General features: G+C 34.6%; 1 protein-coding gene across 1 annotated transcript in view; it reads right to left on the bottom strand.

The window, feature by feature from the left end:
- NBEA (neurobeachin) overlaps window positions 1–22,798 on the bottom strand; it is a 235,388-nt gene extending 212,590 nt beyond the window's left edge. The window contains exons 1-5 of the mRNA XM_075498349.1: window positions 22,573–22,798; window positions 15,982–16,082; window positions 15,634–15,729; window positions 11,693–11,814; window positions 1,989–2,115 (exon numbers count right to left, since the gene is read on the bottom strand). Coding sequence (XP_075354464.1) covers window positions 1,989–2,115; window positions 11,693–11,814; window positions 15,634–15,729; window positions 15,982–16,082; window positions 22,573–22,777 — 651 coding nt within the window. The 5' untranslated portion in view covers window positions 22,778–22,798. The remainder of the gene's footprint in view (window positions 1–1,988; window positions 2,116–11,692; window positions 11,815–15,633; window positions 15,730–15,981; window positions 16,083–22,572) is intronic.
- Window positions 22,799–24,821: the final 2,023 nt, after the last annotated feature.

A 24,821-nucleotide genomic window follows, 5' to 3' on the forward strand; every position in this document is an offset into this window, starting at 1 on the left:
AAAGTTCTAAATTAAGATTACATATTATTCTGTGAATGATGTCATACAACATAGTTAACAATGGGAAGATCTTCACATGAACAGAGAGTCCTGATCTGCCTACATAAAGCTTGTGACCAGGGGGCTTGAATATATAATTTTACTGTGATTCAACAAAAATTAAAAAAAACCCAACCATTATTCATAAGTTTAATGAGGACGATGTTTCTGGCAAAAGCTATTGCTGAAATGTCTGTGTCTGTAAGCAAATGGCTAGAAAATAGTATATCTGATGACAAAAATCACACTTCTCAAGTTAGCATTTGGACAGTAAGCTGCTTTGTAAATGGGTACACATTTTTTAATACATATCTATACATTCAGTGCTTGCACAGTGGAACCAATGTAATACCTAAATAAAATGAAGAAAATCAATCTACATGTTAAACAGGATATGTTTTGACTCGTTAAGGCCAGGAATTGTATTTGACAGGTTTTCTTTCCTCCATTATGCATTATGTATCTTCCCACATACATGTGCACACAAGTTATTAATGGAAAAAATATATCATATGAAACCACTTGCAAATATATTCTGGAAGATTTATTTCAAATACTTTCTAAGTCTGACATATGACCCAAAGTGTATGAAACACGATCTTTGAGAAATATAAAACTGGCATGGAAGTTGTATTTGGACATACTTCAGCAGATCAGCAGGTTATGATTTGAAACTGATATTCATATAATGAGATATACATCTACTAGTACTTCAGAATTAAGTATTTTAAGTAAAGTAGCAAGAGCTAAAATTTTCCAGGGATGGCATGAAGGAAACTAGTCATTCATAATAAAAATAATCAAAATAATATATTGCTAAAATATTAAAGACTGCTTCTTCATCAACAAGTAAAGAAATGATCAGCTAGATACCAAAATAATGTAATCTAAAAGTTAACAATTCCATTTGTTCCTAGGTTGAGTGTTTATCAGTAGCATCAGACGTGCTACTTTAAAACTGAACTGTCACGAAAACTCTTTTCTGGCTATAAAATTAAATAAAATTTGCAAAACAGAATTGATTCATTTCAATACACTCAGCAGATAAGTGTTTATAAGGCTTTATACATCCCTGAATATGCTAGAAAAAGACATTACTATGTTTTAAAAAAACCACAAATGACCTCAAAGCTACGTAACAGAATTAGAATCAGTGACTTTCAATCACAAATGCATACCAAGAAAAATAGTAGAACATAAAGCTGATGAGTGAACAATGGCTTCTCAAAACAAAACAAGCACTGAAATTCAATATACAAATTCTCAGGCCATAAAAAATGAGCTTCACAGCAAAATATATATATGGCTGCTATATAAGGCTGCTATCAATGACAAACACGTAATACTCGCTGTACAGAAATGTCAATGCTTCAGTCAACTAACTGAAGTATTGAAGCCAGCAGAATCATTGTTCTCCTCGGAGTACTAGGCATACAGTAGAAATGAACACTAAGATGATCTAGAGAAATAATCAAGATTTACTACGAAAAATGCTAAATCCCAAAACGCCACTGACACAGAAGAAAGTTCAGAGCCTTATATCCCGCAGCAACAGATAACAAAACTCTACCATTGCCAGAAAAATTGTACCAGACATTGGCACCAAAGTTACCAAGTACAGAATGTTCAGAAATAGAATGACGGCCTTTTAAAAATAAAATACAACCATTTTACAAATACTCACAATTCTTCTTTATCTGAAGCTAATTAAGCACTATTTTTAAAAACAAGTTGACTTTATAGAAGTGTTGCTTTATAAATTACTGTATTTTTCTTGAATTGATTCTGGTCTGTAACTGACAAAACTTAGCATGACCATCAGAGAAGCTACTTATAAATAAGAAGTTATTAGTAACAGTACGGCACTAAAGGAATTTTAGCCCTTCTTCCCAGAAGCACTTTGTCACGTTTTCAATGTAATTCTTTATTGTACATACCACTTTGCTTACCTTGCGTGGCTGAAAGTCATACTTCACACAGTGCTGGAAACCTTTGCCTTTCGACTTCAATGATGTAACTATTAAGCAATTGCCAACAAAATGAGCTGAATACCCAACACCTTTGCTAGTGCGGAAACTGAAAAGAAAGAATTATTAATTAAATTGGAAAAAGGGAATTATTGTATAATAAACCAGTCCAAATATTACTTTAAATTGCCATGAAAAAGAAAAGAAATTAGTACCTGGAACGGTGAACTTAATTTCCTTTATATCCTCTCCCCACCGTTTCTTTGGGGGGAGCTACTAACCTTCATCACTTACTTTATTCCAGGCTACATTCTAAAAATCAGTACTTTTTTTTTTTTTCTTTACAAAAACCCAAGATGGTAAATATAGTATCTATCAGGTTTTCCCATCAGCTTCCTAATTCATCATCATTTAAAATAACATATCTGATTTAAGTTGTAAAGAAAAATCCATCACAGAACAATGTGAGATGCTTTACAATTTTAATGGGTTCGGAGAACAATGTGGCCGCTATGACATACAAATTTGGATTCAAGGTAATTACCATGCACACGAATCATTTCGTTTTCAAGACTTATTATTTAGTTAAGCTAATGACCTATGAAGTTTTAATCATCTGAGCTGTGGATTTATTTTCATTTGTCAAATTGACAAAGGACTACTAGCTTTCTTGTGACAAATATCATAAAGACAGATAATGCAGAAAGCTCATACATTTCTCTGCTTATATTTGAAATCAAAAGCATTGTACAGAGAAATTCTGGTCTTCTTAAGAAACATTTTGCAAAGGTAGCTGGTGGAAATTCATGAATGACATTACACAGAGCATTTTTAAAAAGGCAAGTCCATATCTACAGCTATGTCACTTATTCCCTTCTGAAAAGCTAAGTACAATAAAGTCTGCTATCATCAATATGAAGCACATTTTATACAGCTTTTTTTTTTTTTTTAAAAAACTCATTACCAATCAGGTTATAAAAATAACCAATGGCTGAAATACAAGGTCTAAATGGTGAACTTCATCCATAAATTCTGAAATGAAGCTTTGCAAGTATAAGAAAAAAAGACACTACTAATTTTGAACATTTGTATGTACTCCTGTAGCCCACTAATTAACACCTTCTCATTTCCTTAATGTAGGCAACTTATAAAATAATTTCATATTATTACAATAATGATGTTTTAAACAGTTTCATTGTTGTAACATTTTCATCAAACACTTACTAGGTTTTTCGTAGTAACATTAAGAGGTGAAAGGCATATGCAAATACTAAGTTCAGATTTCATCTTACTTAATAGCTGTTGAAACTCTACATCTTTCGTCTACCCTACTATACAAATACAATCTTCATTTTAATATGCAGCAAAATTGCATAGTTATAAACCTAATTCAATCTTCAGAAACTTACAGTTAAATCTGTATGTGTACATTAATGAAGGAGAGAATCAGATTTTCCTCTTTCCTCACTGTTAATAATATAGCTGATAAACCACGACCTTCTGAAAAAAATTAACACCTTACAAGATACGTGGTGTGACTAGACCCTGAGGTCGCCAGAGCTTAGATGTTCTTCTCGTATAAGGCAATTTTTAAAGGAGGTCAAAAAGAGACATTCAAATTCTCAAATTCTAGAAAGCCACTTTTGTTATAATTCATTAGAATACTTCCATTAAATGTGAAAAACAGAGTGATCAGGCTAAACACAACAGGAGTAATAACATCTATAGATGACTCTTCTCCACCCTAATGGGTTCTTGCTCAGAGGTCCTTGCTTCCAGTCTTGATTTCAGTCATCTTATGAGTTGCAGCATACTATGCCTTGTGATCTCTAATCATCGAGGTAGTTCTGTTGGCCTTCAGGCATGCCTTGGTTTGCTCTTTTCGTTTAGCAACTTGTTAAGGTGTTGCAGAAGCTTTATTTTCCCAAATTCAGGCTGTGTTTTCCTCATTCTTCTAGCTGGCTCTATATGTTGTACATAATTCTCTCTCCCCTCAAGCTGCTGCGCTGGAAAGGAGCATTATTCCCTGCCACAGCCCTTTGTACAGGCTTCCACACAACTCTTCTTGCAAAAAAAGGGCACTCTTAATAAACCTAAAAAGTCCTCTCTAAATAAACCTAAGATATAACCTAAGTATGAAGAGAAAAATTACATACTGTCCATCACCACTGACCTCAACAGTGAAGACAATTTATAACACTGCCATTCCCATGTGTCTTTTGAAGACTGTTTTTAACATGGATCATTTCAGTGACGTGGCTGCCACAATGACCCCATAGGCAGCTATACCCCACAACAAAAGGAACAGTGAGCAGCCTCATGGAAGAATATTACTCATATACGCATAAAATCTGCATTAGCCATACACACAAATAACCTGCACGACCACAGTACTGAATTTTGTACAATAACACGAAGGTTAAAAACTTTAAAATACAGCTTTTACAAAAAAAGAACAACTGAATGTGTTGTGGGCTAGTTTGAGACTTTGATTTACCTCCTTGGGGCTTTATGCCATTCAAAGAACTTTCCACCAGGTAGTTGCATCTTGCACAATGCAAATTTGTTTCCCAGCAACATAAGTCATCTCTACAAGCTAAAATGGTTTTGCCTAACAGAATCTTATTCTGAAGGATATTGAAAAAAATACACAGACTCACTATGTTCTGACATATGGTGTCATATTATTTGATTAGAGATGACAAATAATTTTTTTTTAAATTACCAACACTCAATCGCTGCAAATACCATCACATTTTTACCTGATAAAACATTATTAAAATTGTGTAAAATGCATCCTACTACTTTGAACAGGAGCTAGTAAGCATTTTGTTATGCACTGAGAACACCCTGTTAAAAGAAAAAAAAAAAAAAAAAGAATGGCGCTTGAAGAAATGTCTACACCTTTAAAATTTTTCCCTTTCCCAATCCCCCCAGTTTACTGGGCTGATTTTGTCATCCTTATGGTCAAACTGGACTGTTCCTGAAATTTTAAACACTGAATTGTCTTTACATGTGTAACTTCCTGGAGTTCAGCATATGAAGACAAGAAAGCAATAAAATAATGAAAAAAATAGCTCATTTCTTAGCAGGACTCTTCTCTTCATCTTTGAATACAATGAATTATTTTCTAAATATGAAGCTTAGCCACGATTTTAATTTTTTTTGCCCAAATGAATTAGCATTCTAATAGAACAGTAGTTGAGAAACTGAGAACTCAGATATATTCTCTGTCTACCTCAATATTATAATATACAGATTATGTTAATCTTCACATTTTATTTCTTGCCAAAGCTAAAGTAGGCTAGGACTGGTCTCTAGGATACTGCACAGAAATTCTTTTACCAATTACCTACACATGTAGAACTTGCCACATCCAAAGATGAAATGCACAGAGACAACAAGAGCAGTACTGTCAACACCCATATGGTTTTATGAGCCTTTAACTACCTCCCATAGCAGCTGGTATACAATTTTACTACAGATCATTCATAAACCCCTTATAGTTATGTTTCATTTCAGCCAATTTCTCAAAGCAGCTACTGAATGTTATTACACTTCAATAGCAGGTAAGCATTCTTCCATCCACTGGTGAAACTGTTTAGTGATTCCAGTTTCTTTAGCTTAGGATTTTACAAGCAATTTAACATATGATCATTGTACTGAAATTGAGAAGATATTAATTCATTCTTGCCTGAAGAAAAAAAAAAAAAGGTTTCTTTTCTACTAACTTTGGAATTCCATTATGTGCTTTTGCAACTGTTCTGCATTATCTCTGTTATTATTAGCTCTACAGAAGGACTGAAAAGTTTAGACAGCTTGCTTTGGGGCTATTTTGTTTTTTGTTTTTTTCCTTGTCCCTACATCAGTAAAAATAAAATTTAGAACGCTCCTTCAGAATTTTTAGCCATTCTTCCATTAAATGGATGTGGAAGCACTGGGATGTTTTAAGGACAAAAAGCAACAATTATATCACCTTCTAATTCTTTTACAGAGCCCAATACACAATTTGAAAGAAAGCATCTCTTAAAAAAATAAACCCACACACAAAAACCCCACCAAAAAACCCCAATCTTAATATCTGGATTGATTTTATCTAATTCCAGGCCTTACTTAGAAGTAATGTCACCCCATCTCCTTTTTTAGCAGAAACAGGTATAGAAATTTAGAGGATGGAGACTTCTCAGTTGAGCACGCTTAAGGTTAGCCCTAAATTCCTAAATTTGCACTGTCTTTATGACAAAGAATCTATATCTCATTTTTGAGGAAACATTTCCAACAATCTATTAAACTGTGATTATTATTATTATACTGTGTCTTATTATAATTGTGATAGTTAAAGTGACCATAGTATTGTGTGTCTAGAAGTTTGAATTTTCCTATTTTGCTGTCTACACACTGGATGTCAGATTAAACAATCCATCAACATCAGATTTTGCATAAATTCTGAAAACAGAAGTCAAGAGCATCCTTAATTTCATAACTTTTTTTTTCTTGGAAGGCTTCATTATAAAATGTGTTTTCCAGAGCACAATTCACTCCAAGTGTTCTCTGAAAAGTACCAATTTTTTCCATGGTCTTTTAAAAGACGTAGCACTTCTTAACTGTAAATGGTATTCCAGTAATGCTTTTGCCAAGATTTCGGGCAGCGATCACATCACCTTTACTGTCTTCTCTTTGTTCAGACTATCCTTGAAAAGATGACATTAGCTGTTTCAGCTGGGCAATGAAAAAGCAGTCTATGGTCAGTTGGTTACCTACAATAACCCTTAACATCCTTCTGTAATTACTGCTTTCTAATACATAACTGCTAAGTCTGTAAGCATGGTGCCCATTAGTCACTGCTAGGTATATGACATTGGCTCGCTTATACTAGAATTTGTGCTATAGAATTCTGAATCTTACCATTTGAACCTGATTGCTCTGCAACAAACCTTCCTCCTTATTGTTATTTATCATCTCTGCAAATGTCAAAGACTTCTAATTTTCTTCCAGGATTGTCACACTCACTTTGTAATTGGTAATTGGTACAATACTGTTCCAATACACAAGTATTAATAGACTGTCACTTAGCAGCTGCCCAACATCAACCTCAGAGATAATTAAAATTATTAAAAAAAACCCCAAATTGGCTTACAGTTCTTGAAGCAGCACTTAGCATTTAGCTAATTACAGAACAGTAGCAGTTTTCCCTCACATCTGGCAAACGTGAAAGCATTTCTTTGCTTCCCTTCTCCATTTTTAAGTACTAGTTTTCACATCATGGTCAAGATGATGTAACTGCTCTCTCCCACCAGAAAGGCCTCTGGCCACTTCTTTCTGTACTCGCTTAAAGCCTGGATCATACCTAAGAAGGTGATTGGGAATAGTCAGCATGGATTTACAAATTGGAAATCATCCTTGATCAAACTGATAGCCTTGTACAATGAGATGACTGGCTTGGAGGATGGAGAGGAAAGCTGTGGATGTTTATCCTGACTTTCTAGCAAAACCTGTCAACACTGTAATAACCTCAATGACAAACTAATGAAGAATGAGCGACATAAGTGGATGGTGAGGTGGTCTGGAAACTAATTGAACTGCTGGACCAAAAGCATTGTCATCAGTGGTATGAGTCCAGTTGGGAGGCCAGTTACTACTGGAGTACCCCAGGGGTCAATACTGGGTCCAATCTTGTTCAGCTTCTTCATTAATAACCTGAATGGTGAGAGACAGTGCACATTCAGCAAGCTTACAGATGATACAAAATTGGAAGAAGTGGCTGATACACCAGATAAGCGTGCAGTCATTCAGAGGGACCACAGCAGGTTGGAAAAACAGGCCAACAAGAATCTCATGAAGATCAACAAAGGGAAGTGCAAAGTCCTGCCCCTGAGTAGGAAGTGCCCCAAGCACCAGTATATGCTGGGTACTGACCAGCTGGAAATCAGCTTTGCAGAAAGGGACCTGGTGGTCTCAGTGGACAGTAAGTTGACCATGAGCCAGTAATGCACCCTCGTGGCAAAGACAGCCAATGGTATCCTGGGCTGCATTAGGAAAAGCATTGCCAGCAGGTTGAGGGAGGTGATCCTTCCCCTGTCCTCAATACTGCAGAGACCACATCTGGAGTATTCTGTCCAGTTCTGGGCTGCACAGTACAAGAAAGACATGGACGTGCTAGACTGAGTCCAGCAAAGGACTGAATGACCAAAGCCTCTGACACATGAGAAGAGGCTGAGATATAGGACTGTTTAGCCTGGAGAAGAGAAGACATGTATAAATACCTGATGGGTGAGGAGTAAAGACGACTAAGCCAGAGACTCCTCAGTGACATCCACTGAAAGGGCAAGATACAATGGACACAAATTGAAACTGATAAACTTTTTCATTGTGAGGGTGGTCAAAGACTGGTACAGGTTTCCCAGTGGGGTTGCAATGTCTCCATTTGTGAGGATACTCAAAAACCTGACTGGAGAAGGTCCTGAGGAACCTGTTCTAGCTGACGTTGCTTTCAGCACCTCTGCTTCAAGTCCTCCTTGAAGTTGTGCATGCTACTAAGTTATTGCTTTTAAAATAAAGATTGTTTAAAAGACTTTTAAGAAGAAACTATGAAGAAAGAGCTAATTTACATGACACATTTTTCACCTAGTTAAACAGAAAAAGATATTACATGCCCAAAAAGCACGTTGAAAGAAAATAAATCCTTGCTTTGGTATCTTCTTCTTGGTGGTGGTTGTGTGCGACTCAGCCTTTCATGTGGCAAAGTCTAAAATCTGTGTAAAGAAGTTTAGACGGATGATTCAGTTTGAATATTTTTCCTGTGTTTAACTATTAATTATGGCTTTGTTTAAGCCACTATATAAAAATGACAAGTATTTGCATTGTTCCTGATTTCCTTCTGAAGTTGGTATATTCAGTTTCTCTTACGTGTATTACATGCACATTACATTTACACAGACTCAACTTTGGCATTTGATTTCTGTAAGACTGACTTCTTTCTGGGGCTCATATGAAGCACTTGCAAAGTTCCACCTTGTTAGTCACAGAAGTTTTATTTCCCACTCTTGATAAATACTCTCCTTTTACATATATTCCATAACAAGAGGTAACGTAAGAAAGTGAGACACTGAACTATAATTAAAGATTTGTGCATGCAAGTGTGTGTGCGTGAGATAATGAGTCATTCATTCAGCACGGATATGCCCAAAGATTACTTGAAGAGCCTGTGCATGCAGCAAAATACCTATGCTTACTAGAGAAGTTATCCTTTATGCACTACAATAAGAGAATTGAAAACTCCATATGTTTTGGGGCTATACTTTCTTTCCAGGTTTCCAAGCTGCAACAACAAAATATAGAAGACGTTACTTTGGTATGTTCTGGGTTATGAAAACAGAAAAAACATGAAAACAAAGAAAAGCATACATCAACCACGGGGAAAGATAAACTCATAGAAAAAAAATGTTTTCTTACTCTGCTAGACTCTACTCAATCTCATAAACAGATATTATATTAAGTTACTTACTATAGGTAAATCAGACTGTCAGTGGACATTTTTTAAGCAAACATGGAAATGTTACAGTTGTAACTAATAAGAAGTATGTTAATTAAAAAAATATTCTTTAAAGTATAATGTTAAGGTGAGACCTAGAATTCTTTCGAAGGAAGAAATTCAAGTTTCTTCGATAACTCAAAGGGCACCTTTGTGGGGTTTATTCATTGACATGTTCAAAAACGAACACTCTAATGAAGGAAAAATCTGTTTATTAAAGACAGATGTCTGAGTGTATGTGGCAATTATTCTAAGCTATACCACTTCTTTGTAGCAAAGTGAATATAGGCTAGAGAAAAGGTCTAAATAAATATGCTTAAAAATGGAACCAGAAGTAAATTCCCTCTGACACAGGTGAATATAAAGTATCCATAAATATTCAGGAAAGTTTAACACACAGAGGATTTTAAACTATTTCAGTGCAAAAAATACGTTAAAAAGCATGCTCGAAAAACTTAGAATTCAATAAGAATTGTAATCGCACCATAATAAACATCAGAACTATATCACCGCAAAAAGTATGTGTAAAAAAATAAACAATCAAACATCTGAAGTTATCCTAACCTAATGCCAGTGCTGCTTCTGCATTATATTGGAATCATACTCATCACTCAGGCTAAAGATCTTTCTACACTACTAACCATAAGAAAAGCAGCATACATCATGGGCTATGCAACTTTGGAATATGGTTTTCCTGTTCTGAGGCAGTAACAAATTCTCAAATCAAATACATCACCTAAAGTTGCCAATTCTGAAACGTAAATTCTGGCTGAGAAACAAATGATCGTGTTAAATTCCTGTATGCATGTCCAATCCTATAATTGCATTTGTTATTGTCCTTGACAGACTGACAAAATAAATAAAATATAAATCATACTAATAAACATAGCTATAGCCAACAGCTTGAAAAAATCTCCATGGTGAAATAACTATAGCACTTAGAAGAAAACGGACACATGGAAAAGCATTATCCCAGATGGTAATTTAGAGAAAATTTATTAATTTTTTTCTTCAGAATAAACCTAAATTATTTTTCATCAGATATTTGTTCCATAGAAAATATAAATTATTTTCTTTTTCCAAGTAAATGCACAATGCATAGTAAGATTTTTATGTATTGATAGTACAAGTACCTTCCTGAGACCACATCTACTGGTCCTCTCCTCAGATGACTACTAAAAACTTCTACTCTTTAGACTACCTGGAATGACTACAAAGTGAGAAACATTACTTTTGATTACTTCCCGCCTTATGCTACTCCTGTTTTCCTGAGCTCATAAAACTTGATAGATCTTGCCTATGTCCAGCCCTCCCCTATCTGCACAGCTGATACACAGTCTTTAAGAATATGAGAAAAGGTAAACGTACTAAATAGCAAATACATAAAGAACGAAGAAGTGCTGAAGAAAATACCAGCATGTTCTGACACAACAGAAGGTTCCTTATTTTCCTCAGTCCTTTTTTTCTTTAGCTAAGACAACCATACTTGAGCAGATATATAATTACTTTCTGAAGTGAAAAAACTTTTTTCATGATTGACCAATAGAATAAACATTTTAACTATTATGGCATAATTTCTAAATATTAGAGGACTTTATTAAGGATGTAACTATTATTTCTATTTTTATCACAGCAGCAAACCTAAGTAAACTAAAATTGTCTCTCCTGCAATTAATGTGTTATGAAATATAGCATACATTTTTGGGAACAGGTAATCAGTGAGCCATTTTTATATTCACAGATCTACTTTCTGTTACCTCTAGCTAATGTACAAACAGTGCGCTCTGACTATAACAGATTTGGTTTTTAGTACTGACATCAGCCGAGAACCTCAAACAGCAAACAGAAAATATGACAACATTCCCAGTTTACAGCTCTAAGAAACCATATATTTTAAAATACCTAAAGAAACCACCACACTGGATTTTATGGCTTATCTACAAGGCACATGGCTTGCATCCATGGATTTATAAACTGCAAAGCAAAAAGGCCAGATGACTTTGTAAGAATATGTATACAGTAAGCAGCCATTAAAATCTGCCGATATTTGGGGGGGGGGGGGGGGAAGCATGTCAGAAACGAAAAACAATGAGAAAGATTAACTCTTATTAGGCAGCCAAAACAAACTGTAACTGCAGCGTTATAAGTTACTTACCAATAGAGATAGGGTTTATCCTTATCTACATTGATATTGTTTAGCGGATCCATACGAAACCAGGTGTTAAGAGTAAACCCATTTTGATAAGGCCACTTAGCAATAGGAGGCAATGCAATTGCCTAGAAGTGAAAAAAAAATAAAAAAAGAAAAAGGAAACAGCAAGTTAAAAAATGAATTTTTTGAGAAGTATCGTTAAAGGTAATGCCTTTCTAAAATCCTGTCATTCTAGATCTGCAGATCTGCTTTAACTTTCAAATATTAAAGAAGAATATTAAAAAACCCCCTTCAAATAGTGCTTTTGAATAAATGCATTAGTTTTCCATCTATTTTAAAATACTTTAATTTTTAACTACATAAATTCTACCAATAGGGGACATGAAATTAAATTTGTGAATGGGCAATATTAAGAGAAAAAAATAGAAAAATTACTTCTGCAGAAATTAAACTATAAATTCAGCTTTCAGTAAGTATTCATCTCATCAATAGACTTAAATATTAAGATCAAATTAATCTCAACAGATAGTACAATAGAGATTCACTGTTAAACCTGCAGTATAAAAAAGGTTGTTCTATGAGATTTAAGAGCACTATCAGTTTTTTTTCCTATGAACACTTAGCAAGGTAAGATACTAAAAATTTTACCCCCATTCTCAGTTAAATACATTAACAATAAGGCATGGCCTGGGAAGAAATTCGATTTTTCAATATTTTATTTTTATAGGCTGACTGATGAAGAGGTTTCAGAGAACTCCTTATCCCTGGGCAAGGCCCTGAATACCTGCTCTACCTTTGAAGTTAGGCTCTCTTTAGGGAGGAAATCAGATAAGATGAACTTCAGAGGTCACTTACAAAGTAAGTGTTTTCTATGATACAACTAATAGATAAAACATTTTTTCTCCTCAGTATGAGAACTATACACAAAATGAAGTAATTTAAAAAATTTAAGAAATTAAATGTTTGTAATAACTTAGAGATTACTGTAGTAGGCACTAATTACAATAAATTCTTTCTCCTTCCTTCAGACAAAATATAGAATATTTTACACAAAAGTAGTTAAGGAATAATAGCCTTTAATAATACTTCTTGAAATAAGTTGTATATGAATGTAAAGCAGAAGAAAATAATTTTATAAATAACAATAACATGTTATTTCTAAGTGTATTTAACCAATACTTTTCAGTTTCAGTAAGATAATTTAAACTCTTACTACAGTTTAAAATAATAAAGGCTAGTTAATTAATCCTTGCAGTGATGCTATTGTGTTCTTATCAAAGCTATCAGTGATACTGACTGAGCACTGGCACAGGTTGCCCAGAGAGGCTGTGAAGTCTCCATCCTTGGAGATGGTCAAAAGCCATCTGGACACGGTCCTGGGCAGCCTGCTCTAGGTGGCCCTGCTTCAGCATAGGGGAGTTGGCCGAGATGACCCCAGAGATCCTTTCCAAACTCAACCCTTCTGTGATTCTGTGTGATACTTATGAGTCACAGTTGGAAATACTTTTTCAGGAGTGGTCAAATCTTGTACTGTCCTGATTCATACAGAAGACTACAAAGAATGGCAGCAAACTCAGTTATTGCTTACAATGGGAATGGACACGAGTCTTTTGACAATAGTCACAATAACCACACTAAGATTCTACACCAATGTAGTCAAGTACTTAAAAAAAAAGGTACAGAGTGGGGCTGACTTTTCATTATTTTTATATGCAAGGCAATTGCTGAAAGAGTTTTAAGAGCAGAGAAATAGGTAATTAAGAATGATAGGGAACTCACCATAAATTTTATAATTAGATATAGCAATGTGCTCAGATTATGCTAGTATTTGACTGGACAAAAGAAATAACACCAATTCTGCTACTAGCCTGGTACCAACTGCTCAGTACAAAACATTTCAAGGAACTCCTTTGGGGTATCACTCCTGCCTCCTGAGAGGGAGTTCCCTGCCTGAAACAGGAAAATTGCTGCTTGATGCTAAACAGGAACAACACCTGGGAATACAGGAACAACACCTGGGAATACTATGACCATCACAAGGCGTCCTCCTAATGGAGTGACTAATGTGCTACTTATACAGACTGGCAGAGATGTAACACAGTACTGGGAAGAGCCCTTCAGTTAGGATAGTGAAGCAGATCTCACCAGCAGATCAGCAGACTGGTTCAGCAGACTCTTGGTTCTTTCATACTACCACTGAAGCCTTGGTTATACAAGGAGCATGCACCCAACTTTAAAGCGGGCCAATCTGATATTTATCATGCCAGGTAAACATCATGCTGTTTCTCTGTCTGATGTCATCACTGTGCATCACACCTGAAAACCTGAACTCAGTGCTAGTAAACTAGGTCCTATCCATTCTCTTTCTCCTATTGAAGTGCTTTGTTGCTGGGGTCTTTTTATAAGTAATTGCCCTTGGTCCACTTCAGAGGATGACTCCTTTCCAGAACTTCATAGTGTAATCCAACATGCACTACTCAAGAAATGTAAATTTGAAACTCGTATTTCTTGATTTACAGGTGCACAGTCAATGATAAGTGGTATGTGAAACAAGATTCTAACCAAGAAAAGAGAACTGCCTATTGTGCATTTCAAACAAGAAACTTTATGCCCTTCTAAAACTGTCAGTACTGAGAACTTAATTTTAAATATGACTTCCAATAACTGATGCATCTCTTTGGACAGGGAGGAATATTTGAAATTCTTCCCCTGCGAAACTTTTTTTGAAGCTCTAATACAAAATTAAATTTAAAAGAGACATTTCATCAGGGTTTGCCTCTGAAGCCCAGAAATGTCAAAGCAGTATGTGTCACTGTAGACATTCATATTCTGCAACAGCTGTCTTGCTGCTGCATGTACTTTTAGGAGAGGTGAACTGTGGTTTTAATTTAGCAGTAGCAAATGAAGCTCTCTCTTTCAAAACTCAGTAATTAATTCCTTACACAATCTGCCCCATGCATTTTGCTGACACATCTGTTTGTGCAGCTGAATATCAAACAAGATCAGGGAAGTGATCTAGTCAAAAATAACCCAGGTGAAAAACAGTGATTTTCAGCCAGTTTATTTCCCTGACGTAATCTACCACGCCAACAGCTGTATTCACAAAGAAGAGGTGGTGGTTTATGCTTGAAGAAAACTATCAGTGCTATTGAGGAAATACAAGTAGAATAGCCCAAGAGAAGCCCTTCCACCCTTCCTGCACTGGCATGAAAAGACAGGGATCCCAGGATTATTTCCCCTTAAAAGATTCCAAGTTCTACCATGAGCATATACTATTCCATACCAGAATGGAACTGAACCTCAAATCTGGACTTCTCATTTTTAAGCATTTGTATATACTACCTTAATAATCGTACTTATAAATCCGTATACAATATTTGAATTTATTTGTAGGTTTTTCTGAACATACATGCTTTGAATGGAAGAGAGAATATCCATTTGAGAAGGTTTAAAAAGGAATACAATTTCATCATTGTAAGTCATCTCAAAAAGTAAAGCCAAAAGAAGACTGCATTTAAATCACTGCCTTGAGGAAAAGGAAACAGCTCATATAGTTCAGACAAAAAGAAAAAGATGTAATAAAGTTTGTGACTAAGCTGTCACCGTAAACTGTGATGACAAGCACAAGCTCATCCCTATATTTTCCTCAAGCCTCTGCTTTATATAATATCAATTACATTATTCAAGTAAAATAATACTCTTCTTTGGAATTTTCAGTTTTCACTTTTATGATCATTTCCCCAGAGAAAAATCTGGTATTTGACATTCCATCCTCAACACTACAACTACCTTGCAAACCTATGGAAGGCAAGGTCTATGCCACTCAACCATGTACTTCCCCTCTCGTTTCCTTTTCAAGAATTTCCAAAACCAAACGAGAGGAAATGCAAATGAGGAGCAGTTTATTTGTTCCTCAAGTTGTAGTATTTTGGTTGAAAACTTACTGCAGCACTACAGCCTGGGAAGTTGAAAAAGGTATCGGGCCCATGTCTCTGTGGCATCTGATTAAGGACTGACAATAGTTTAACTGCATGTCTTGGCTGTGAAAACAAGAAAATTGCACAAAAGTCAATACAACCATTTTTGTACTCTCTAGGCTACAACGGAAACTGGACGGTTTTCAAACAACACAGCAAATTAACTCTAAAGTAGTTAGCAAAAATACTTCATAAACATATGTTCAATCAACATGAAAAAAAAAAAATTCAAGTTTATATGTCCCAGGAGACAATTTATGTTAACTTCAGGCTCTAATGGAATGACACTTAATGCTTTATCTGATCACAGCTTACCCAGATTCCATTTTCGCCTCGAAGCATGCTGAACAAAAGCTTCAACTCTTTGACAGTGATGCTGTAGCTGGCAAGAACCCCCAACATATCAACTAGGAGATCTTCAAAGGAAAATAAAGTTATTCTGAACTCTGAATTTCATTGGTTTGACAAAAAAGCTGAAAAAGTTAATACCTTTAAAAGTAAGTGTATTCACAAATTCTAAAAATCTAACTTAGTTGGCTTAAATCTTTTACAAAGGATTTCATATTCTCATTGTTTTAGTTATTTCAGAAATAAGTTTACATATGCAGTTTAGATTTTCCATCACACTTCAAACAAAGTATCTATTAAATTTATGAAGAATTAATTCTCCCCGTTTCACAACATTCATCATACATTATGAACTTCTTGCTTGCTCCTTGCTGTTACATACTTTTGGGATAAGGGATTCCTCATTCCTCTGAAGTTAGTGTTTTTCAAAAATTTCTGACCTAAAAGATGCTTAACATTATTTTTTAACTTAAGCACAGCACATTATGCTGAGAATTTGTACGGTTCCCACAGTTTTGCTACAGTGATAATGCTTCCAATTTTTACCAGAATGAAAGGGCAGGGGGAAACAAAACAAAACAAAAAAAAAACAGAAAAAAAAAATCATAGTGAGAAAAAAATAAAAGACCACAATAAAAAGAAGTGATCAAAATTGCTAACAAATTTATGTAATACAGCTTTCATTAAAACATCTCAAAACCCATAAACTTTTAAAGTAATAGCACTACACAGCCTGCTCTTCAGAGAATATGAGGTTTAAAATTAGTGCTAGTACTTGGATCTTTATTTTAAAACACAGAATTTCATTTTAAGAATTTGTTAGCTTGTGGGATGCTGGACCTCACCTTATACTCCACACTTTCTTCTGGAATAAAACGCATTACTAAGAATTACTACTTCCTCTAGCAGGAAGAAAAACAATTTGCTTATCTTCACAGATGTGGCATAAGAAATTTAATTCAGAGATCAAGCAGTGAAGTACAGAGTTGCCAAAACAAAAAAAGCTATGACACAATAGAATCAGCATTAACAAACTTTTTCAATCTGCTCAACAATCAGAAAATTCCCCCGATGAAAGTTGTAGAACACATGAATAAGCTTATATATTATTTGCAGGACTACATGTTCTCCTTGTTCATAAGTGAAAGGATGACTCTTAGAGGTACTGACAAAGAGTAGTCTTAAAAAGCATCCATCCTTTCCAAGGACATTTCGCATTGATATTTTGTTTTAAAACAAATTTTCTCTCTGCAAATCCTTATGTATGTGTTTTTGAGTAAAAAACTAAGTTTATTACTTAGTAAAAAAACTAAGTAAAAAACTTAGGTTTTTACTGAGTAAAAAACCTAAGATATTTTGAGTAAAATATCTATTTAACTTCTTCCATTATGAAATCAACCTCTGGTCCTCAGTAAGCAAAAGGCATGTGTGAAGAATGAAATATTTAATTTACAGGAGACATAGTAAGCTGTTCAGTCAGTGAAAGTGCATGTCAGGAAAGGCAAAAGAAAAACACTGTAACCTGCAGATATTTGCACCATAAGATCTGAGTATATTCCTAATGTTCAAATATAGACTTTTTTTCCCTTTCTTTAAAGGAAGAGTTTATTTAATCTTCCCTTTAAAATTAGTGCCACATTATATTTGTGACAGAATTTCTTAAGGGAAAGCAAAATAAAGCTAAGAAAACTAAAACCCCTTGTCTTTTACAATGGCGAATTCTATGACTTGGCTCCTCCTCTAGTACCTAGAAGCATCTGCCCCCTTCGCTGTACAGTCTCCAGCCTGCAGTGTGAAACTGGCAGGGATTGCATATATTATAAGTGGTCAGAAATTGAGAACAATAACACACTGGAAACTCAGAAAGGGAAATCGGCACAAGTGAATACCAATCTTTGGCTGAGAATTTCCCAATTCTTATTTTGTAGTCTTAGCTTGCTTTTTAGATCAAGCTACTTCAAATTTTGCTTCCTTTACAGAGAAAAAGTGTTGTGTAGAAGCAAAGTTGTTTGGTGAAAATCATCATTAAAAAAAAATCTTCTAACATAGATGACAAAAGTGTAAATTAATACAGTCAAACACAGAGATGATTGGCAGGTTTTTAAAATTACTGAACTTGTGCTGCTTTGTTTCATTGTGATAGCCCTGTTCTACCTTATGGCACAGAAAATTTTATTTCTACTGAAGATGCTGATAACCCACAGGCATTAGAAATACATATGTATAAATAATGAATAAAACATTGATGGAGAGAAATAAATATAAGCTCCCTAACAATGTAACTCTGGGTAAAACAAAGACCTGAAAGATTGAAGCCCAGTAGGTAACAAGTAAAGATAAAGCAAAGAACATCTGTGGAAATCGAAGCACTTAATGTTACTTAAAAATATTGCTGTAAACACCTCTAAAGGACATTTGTTTCTTGTTTCAATATAAGAAGACTTAAAAAGAAGTGTAGTCTATTACATAACTTTATTCATACTTATAAGAAATCTCATATAAAAGAGTCTGTCCACATCTGGTTTATAAATCCTAATAATCCACTCATCTGTAAATGGACAAAGGTCACAAAACATACTGCAACTGGATTTTTTAAATGTTTACTTCATTTTTTTATATTAAATAAAATAACATATATAACTGGTATCTATGATTTCATTTCAGAAACAAGATTGTGTAAAATAATATTAAGTCCAGAAGGAGAAAACAGGCACTGTTTCTCATTTTGAATGCATTTCTAAAATGCACTGAATGCAACAGATTTTATCTGTATTAATGGCACTTTCTGACTACTTTCATACTAAGCAGTTTATACATGATCTAAAAATTAACCAGAAACCTTGAAGGAATGCTTAATTCAGTCATTTAATAGAAGAATAAAATGGTAAAAGAGCCTGCCTATCTTTCAAGTAACAATGAGCATATATCAAAATGAATGGTATGGCACTAACTTTAGAAGACATATTAAACAGCATTGGAAACACAACTTCAGGAAAACTACCCTCAATGCCTCCTTAACCTTTTAATAACAGACAGCCATGAAATTGTGAATTTTAACTCTGTTGGTGAAGTAAATTAATTTCTACAGGTTGGCAATAGAGAATGTGATAATTTTGCAGTTTTTCTCATGGAACCAGTTGAAAGAGAAATGCTTGTTAACAGCCCATTAGTGACAGAGCAGTCAAAACCTAACATTTTTTCTTAAAAACTAGGAACTGTTTTAGTGCTTAAGAATTCAGTTCCAGCAATTTTAGAACAATTACCTACAGCATCACAACAGAACTGCAGGAAATAAAATGGGGCTCAAGGGAGACATATCCACTCTGTACAAGTTCAGGCTACTTTCTCATCCACCATCCAGACTTCTGTGAAGGTACTACAGACACACTATCCCAAAGAGTCTCTCAGAGCAGATGATCTGCTTCACTACTCATCACCTGGAAACAGAGAACTGTAAAAAGTGAATCCCTCAGGGAAGATCCTGTGCAGCTGTTAAAAAAAAAATATGACGATCACCTATGCAAATATTTTAGTAATCTTTTCCCCTTAACTATTAATAAAATGGCTGACCATCCCCTATCCTAGTATAACAGATTATCACAGTACAAAGCTGACTTTTGACAGGTGATGCTTCTGGAAAGCAAATTGGAATACAAGTGGCAATGATCCTATGTGGATTGCAATTGAGACTTTCAAGGTGATTAAGCTTTTATTCTTGACCACAGAATCTGCAAAATCGCAGTAAGTGAGATATTTAAAATGCTGAGAAGCCTCATGAATCTGATAGTCTTCATCTAAACAGACAGACTAAGTTCTTCTCACTGCAAAAGATTGGGTACATGTTTATTTGCTGTTGTCTTACTTTCATAAAACCAGAGAAGAGTGGCTTCAGACTTAGACTGGTCCTGAAAGTATGCTGTCAGAACATAAAACAGAGATGATGCCTGTCTTGTCTATTTAAACCTTATCTAGGTCTAATCACAGCATTTCACAAAGGGGACAAGTGAGATGACCTAAAAACAAAAAAACAACTCCCCCAAAAACCAAATAAAAAGCAGAAAACATGTACCCTTTACAGATGATGAAAGCCAATTGCAAAACATTGGGCTGACAGAGTATTAGCAACTGTTTTGGGAAGAAAGTGGTACTAACTTCCTAGGAGTAAGCACTAACACAGCTCTTGTTCAAAATGTCCTCCCTGAATGTTAAAAATCATTTTGCCACAAAATTTCTTACTTTATTCTCTGGGTTTGGAAAGTTCATCGAAATATTTGGGACAAAGCAGTTCTACAGTCATCTGGAGTCAATTATGACCTCAACATCTGCATAGCAGATTAGGGAACACAGACACTGCATCAGTTGTCATTGATTTTGTCATCAAATGCCTACCATTAATGACTGTTATTACATGACCATATTTACATTACAATGACTAGTTATTACATGACCATATTCATTACTTGTGACTTATTACTGACATTGTTGCCATTTATAAAAGGGTGGTGAGGTGCTTGCAGAAATCAAGAGATAAAAGCAAAATGATGAATTTGGTTGTTTCCATGTCTTTGTCAGAAAAATTCTCAAAAACCCCACATCCTCATCTATTTACAGTTCTCAGAGAAAGACCTTACAAAGTGGCATTCTGTTAAATCCTTGCTCATGATATACAGAAGACTATTCAGATAATCTGACACACATTGTAGAGCTAAAATGCCATCAGAACTCCAATTTTCAGTTTTGATTTTAAATTAAGTATGTGCTCTCTTCATCCATTTAAGTATACAGAAGAGCAAGCTTACCGATGATTTTTCTGTGGAAGGTCTCTTTCTGAAGTACTGTGTGACCACTGTCAGAACAAGATTAATGGGGTAGAGGCTCCACTATTTATTAATGTACTACCCCTGGTTTATATTAATAGTTGTAAATTCAGAGTGATTTTTCAATTCCCAAATGCTCCTGGAAGCCAGATTCTATACTCTTGATTTCTGACTTCTACAATTAACTAAGCATTTTCTAAAATTTCTCTCTATATGGCGACATCATCACAATTATATATGCCACATACAGAAGTACTATTTAGGGGAGCTCAAATTGGACAAGTTTTATTGGTATGATTACTGATGTAAGCACATTATTTCCATGAGTGAAACCCTGAAAAACTTCAAAATAAAAATGTTTGTCTTCATCAACTATTGTCTTATTTTTAACATTTAATAAAACAGTATCTTTGCCCTTATACTGTTCTGACATATTTACAAGTCCTGCAAAACAAAAATGCTTGGTGAAAATCATTGGTTTGTGAACCTACTGATCTGTTATACTTCAGTCTGAATCTCACAGTACAGTATTTAGCATAACACTTCTGGTTTTAGCATTTATGCATACATTTCTAATCAACAAGGTGTTCGTTAAGACTTGTTTTGAAATACAGAATGTAGCTTTTTCAAATACTTAATATTACAGACATCTTTATACTGAAAAAGACCAAGGACAAAAACTTTCCTGAATACTCCAGTTTTCATGCTGCCGTTATCCTCCTCTTGTTTCTGGTCTGAAATCCTCGCTGGTTTACTGTTCCACAAAGCCTATATATGTGTCAGGAACCAGATCAACTAAAATCTTAGATTTATGGAAGACAAACCTCTTCAGTCTTTCAAAAATGCCTCATGATTTAAATATCTTACTATCAGTCCCAAACTATATAAAAATGAAGAACTACCTTCACACTGAGTTGAAAGAAACTGCTTGTCTTAAGTTTCTCTCCAAGAAAAATAAGGACTAGATAAGTACTAGCCATATGTAGTTCTTAGCTGTCATATTTAAATGTGACAACCAAACCTGCTCCTCTAACCAAGTAATTCAGGATTACAATCTGTACCCTACTACTGACAGGACATAGTATGGAATAACATAAACTCCTTCAAACATACTCTGTAAACCTTAGCTGTGCAACAACTTCACTTATTGTCAGTAAGCAAACAAAGTATGCTATTTTTTTAATCCTGTAAAAAATTATAGGACGTTACAAAACACAGGCATAAAACCCGAAAAGATATTATAGGGAGCACAGCTATACATTATGAAATGATTGTTTAATACGACCCAAATGTCCAGCATTCAAAGCTATGAATAATTTCTGATATGCTGTCAGATGTAGGTTATATTTAAAGTGGATCATAATAACAATTCTAACATCTGAATAACTCAAAATTATCAATGCACTTAAAACTGAAAATATTACCTTGACAGGTAAATAGTCTAACATGTACTGTTCTTAATTATGTTCAAGATTGCTTTTTTTTATCACTAAGATAACATTATCTTCTCAGATGAATTAACAGGCACTTATTTTAAACAATATATCTACATATATTTTAAACTAAGGATATATCTTTGTCATTTTTCTGAAATTGATAAAAAAAGTACTTCTGACTTAATAGCAGTTCTAACCAAAATATCACTTTAAGTAAAAACCAAGATATCCCAAACCCTTCCATAATCACAAAACATTGACAGTTCAAGAATGCAATAATTACTTTATCATTTGGCAATTTATACCTGCAATCATGTCGTCCACAGTACTCATCTTCAGCAGTACCTGTTCAATTAAGCCAACTTCCGTGCTAGTCTGTAAATTACGGACACTTTTACGTAGAATTGCTGTGAACATACTCCAGATTTCTGCTTGGCACGTTACATCACAGTGCTCCAAAAGCTCTGACATGCACGTAATGCTCTCTGCATCCTGGATTATAAAGTTCATCTCTAGATCAAATTCGCCGCCAACCAGCTACAAAGGAAAAGAAGGACAGTATTACAATGTGAAATACATAGTTTAGTGTCTTTCATACCTTCATTGTGACCAATACTGAATATTTTTGCATGATGAGAGAGGTAATTTTGATAGAGAAACTCACAGCTATGATCGTAAGATAGCAAATAAACAATCATGCTATGCAAAACACAGCTTGTACAAAATATACACACTAATATAATATTACCTTCAATTTTGTCATACAACACTTTCATAAAATAAATTAAAAAAATATTTGAAATATTCCTTCCTATAAAGTAATTGAAATGGTAGCCTGGCCCAGAGAGAGATGTAATGCAGAAGCTGCAGAACCTGAAAAGCTAAAACGCAGTTGAAGCTTTCTTACAGTTCTCTGAAGAGAAATTTGCCTCCTCAGAAATAAAAAGACACTGAAAATAATTTAGCTATGTTTTCTCCTGAGATAAGCCAACATTTGCCCTTAGTTACATGTTTGCAAGACCTTACTGCCCTGTCCATTGTACCACCCAAATAGGCATGCAGTCATGCTCAGAAAAAGAATCAGTGATCTGCTCTGGACCAAAGCAAACATGGAAAACTTGCTTAATTATACCACAAATCAGTTCATTGTGTGGCCACAGAAACCTGCTGCTGGTGCAAGGGAGAGACAGCACTGGGTGAGGAACAAGCACCCAGATGAAAAGCAGTACTGATGAAATTATTCCCTGACTCCTACCTACCCAGATACTTGCAAAATGCTATCAATGTCCCGAGCTCCAATTAAACAGCACTGCTACTGGGCACGTTTTAGGAGGAGAAAAAAAGAAAAGGAAAAAAAAAAAGAATTTGCAAAAATTTGCAAAAGATATAGTCAAGACCAAGTATATCTTAAAGAACAGAATTCACCAATTTCAATCAGCCACTTGCATAACTTCAAAAAGATTAACTCAGAACACCTTACTGAAATGAATATGAAACAGTTGAAAAAAATAATCCCATTTTAATGGCACATACGTCTTCCAATTTTGAAGGAAACAGAGCCTGACTTATGCATCCTACTTTATCCTAGTAATCTTGAAGAATTTTGAAAGCACCAATTCAATTACTGCAAATATATTATCTAATTCAGAAAGGGAAAAGAACAGAATAAATTAATTCTAAAATAGTTTTAAGACATTCTTTCTATTTGTTTCAGGAAGTTCTGTAATTAAAATTGCAATAATATGTTTTAAATTAAATATATTCAAAGAATTCATCACTTATAAGTGCATAACTTCAATGATCACTTTTAATAGAAGGCTCTTTCATAGACTATTTAAAAGCAGTTGATATTGCCTTCAAATTAAACTCCAAGTAAGAAGCAAGCTGAAATACTATGCAAACTTTTTTTTGATGGTTAAACCTATCCAAATATCCGAAGTCTTCTTTCAGTCCCAATCTTCAGATAGAATTAATACAACTAAGCAAGGACTAGCTTTGGCTTCTACCCTCATTTATACTTTTCATCCACTTACAAATTACTTTTTCTCTATCGATTAATTGCTAATAGCCAATTTATAATTTTCTAACATAAAAGCTTCTAATATACTAAATATATAAACTGACTACCTCCGTAGTTCCCCTGAGACATTTAATTGCATTCAAATAAAACTATTATCCTAATTATGATTAGTATTTTAGTTTAGAACTTGTGACTGCATATCATATATTTGCATATTTGGTAAACACATAATGTTTACCAAGGGCAGGCAATAAAACTGTCAAAATTAGAAGCAGGATATTTCTATGGTCATTCATTAGAATGATGAAATAGTTTTACAGAGGAAAACACACTTTTCAAGAAACCCAGGTGAAGTTTCTAATTCTGAAAACAGCAGTAACTGGTGCACACTTCACCAGCAATCTGGGCTGTTGTCTTTTCAGGTATGTCGCCACCTGGATGAGCCTCTCTGAGATGATGTTAAAAGCACACAGAGGTAAAACAGGCACCTGTAAAAGACATTCAATTAAACGCTCTTAGATGCTTATCCTAAGA

The sequence above is a fragment of the Mycteria americana genome, chromosome 1, assembly GCF_035582795.1.
Source record: "Mycteria americana isolate JAX WOST 10 ecotype Jacksonville Zoo and Gardens chromosome 1, USCA_MyAme_1.0, whole genome shotgun sequence".
Taxonomy (NCBI): Eukaryota; Metazoa; Chordata; class Aves; order Ciconiiformes; family Ciconiidae; genus Mycteria; species Mycteria americana.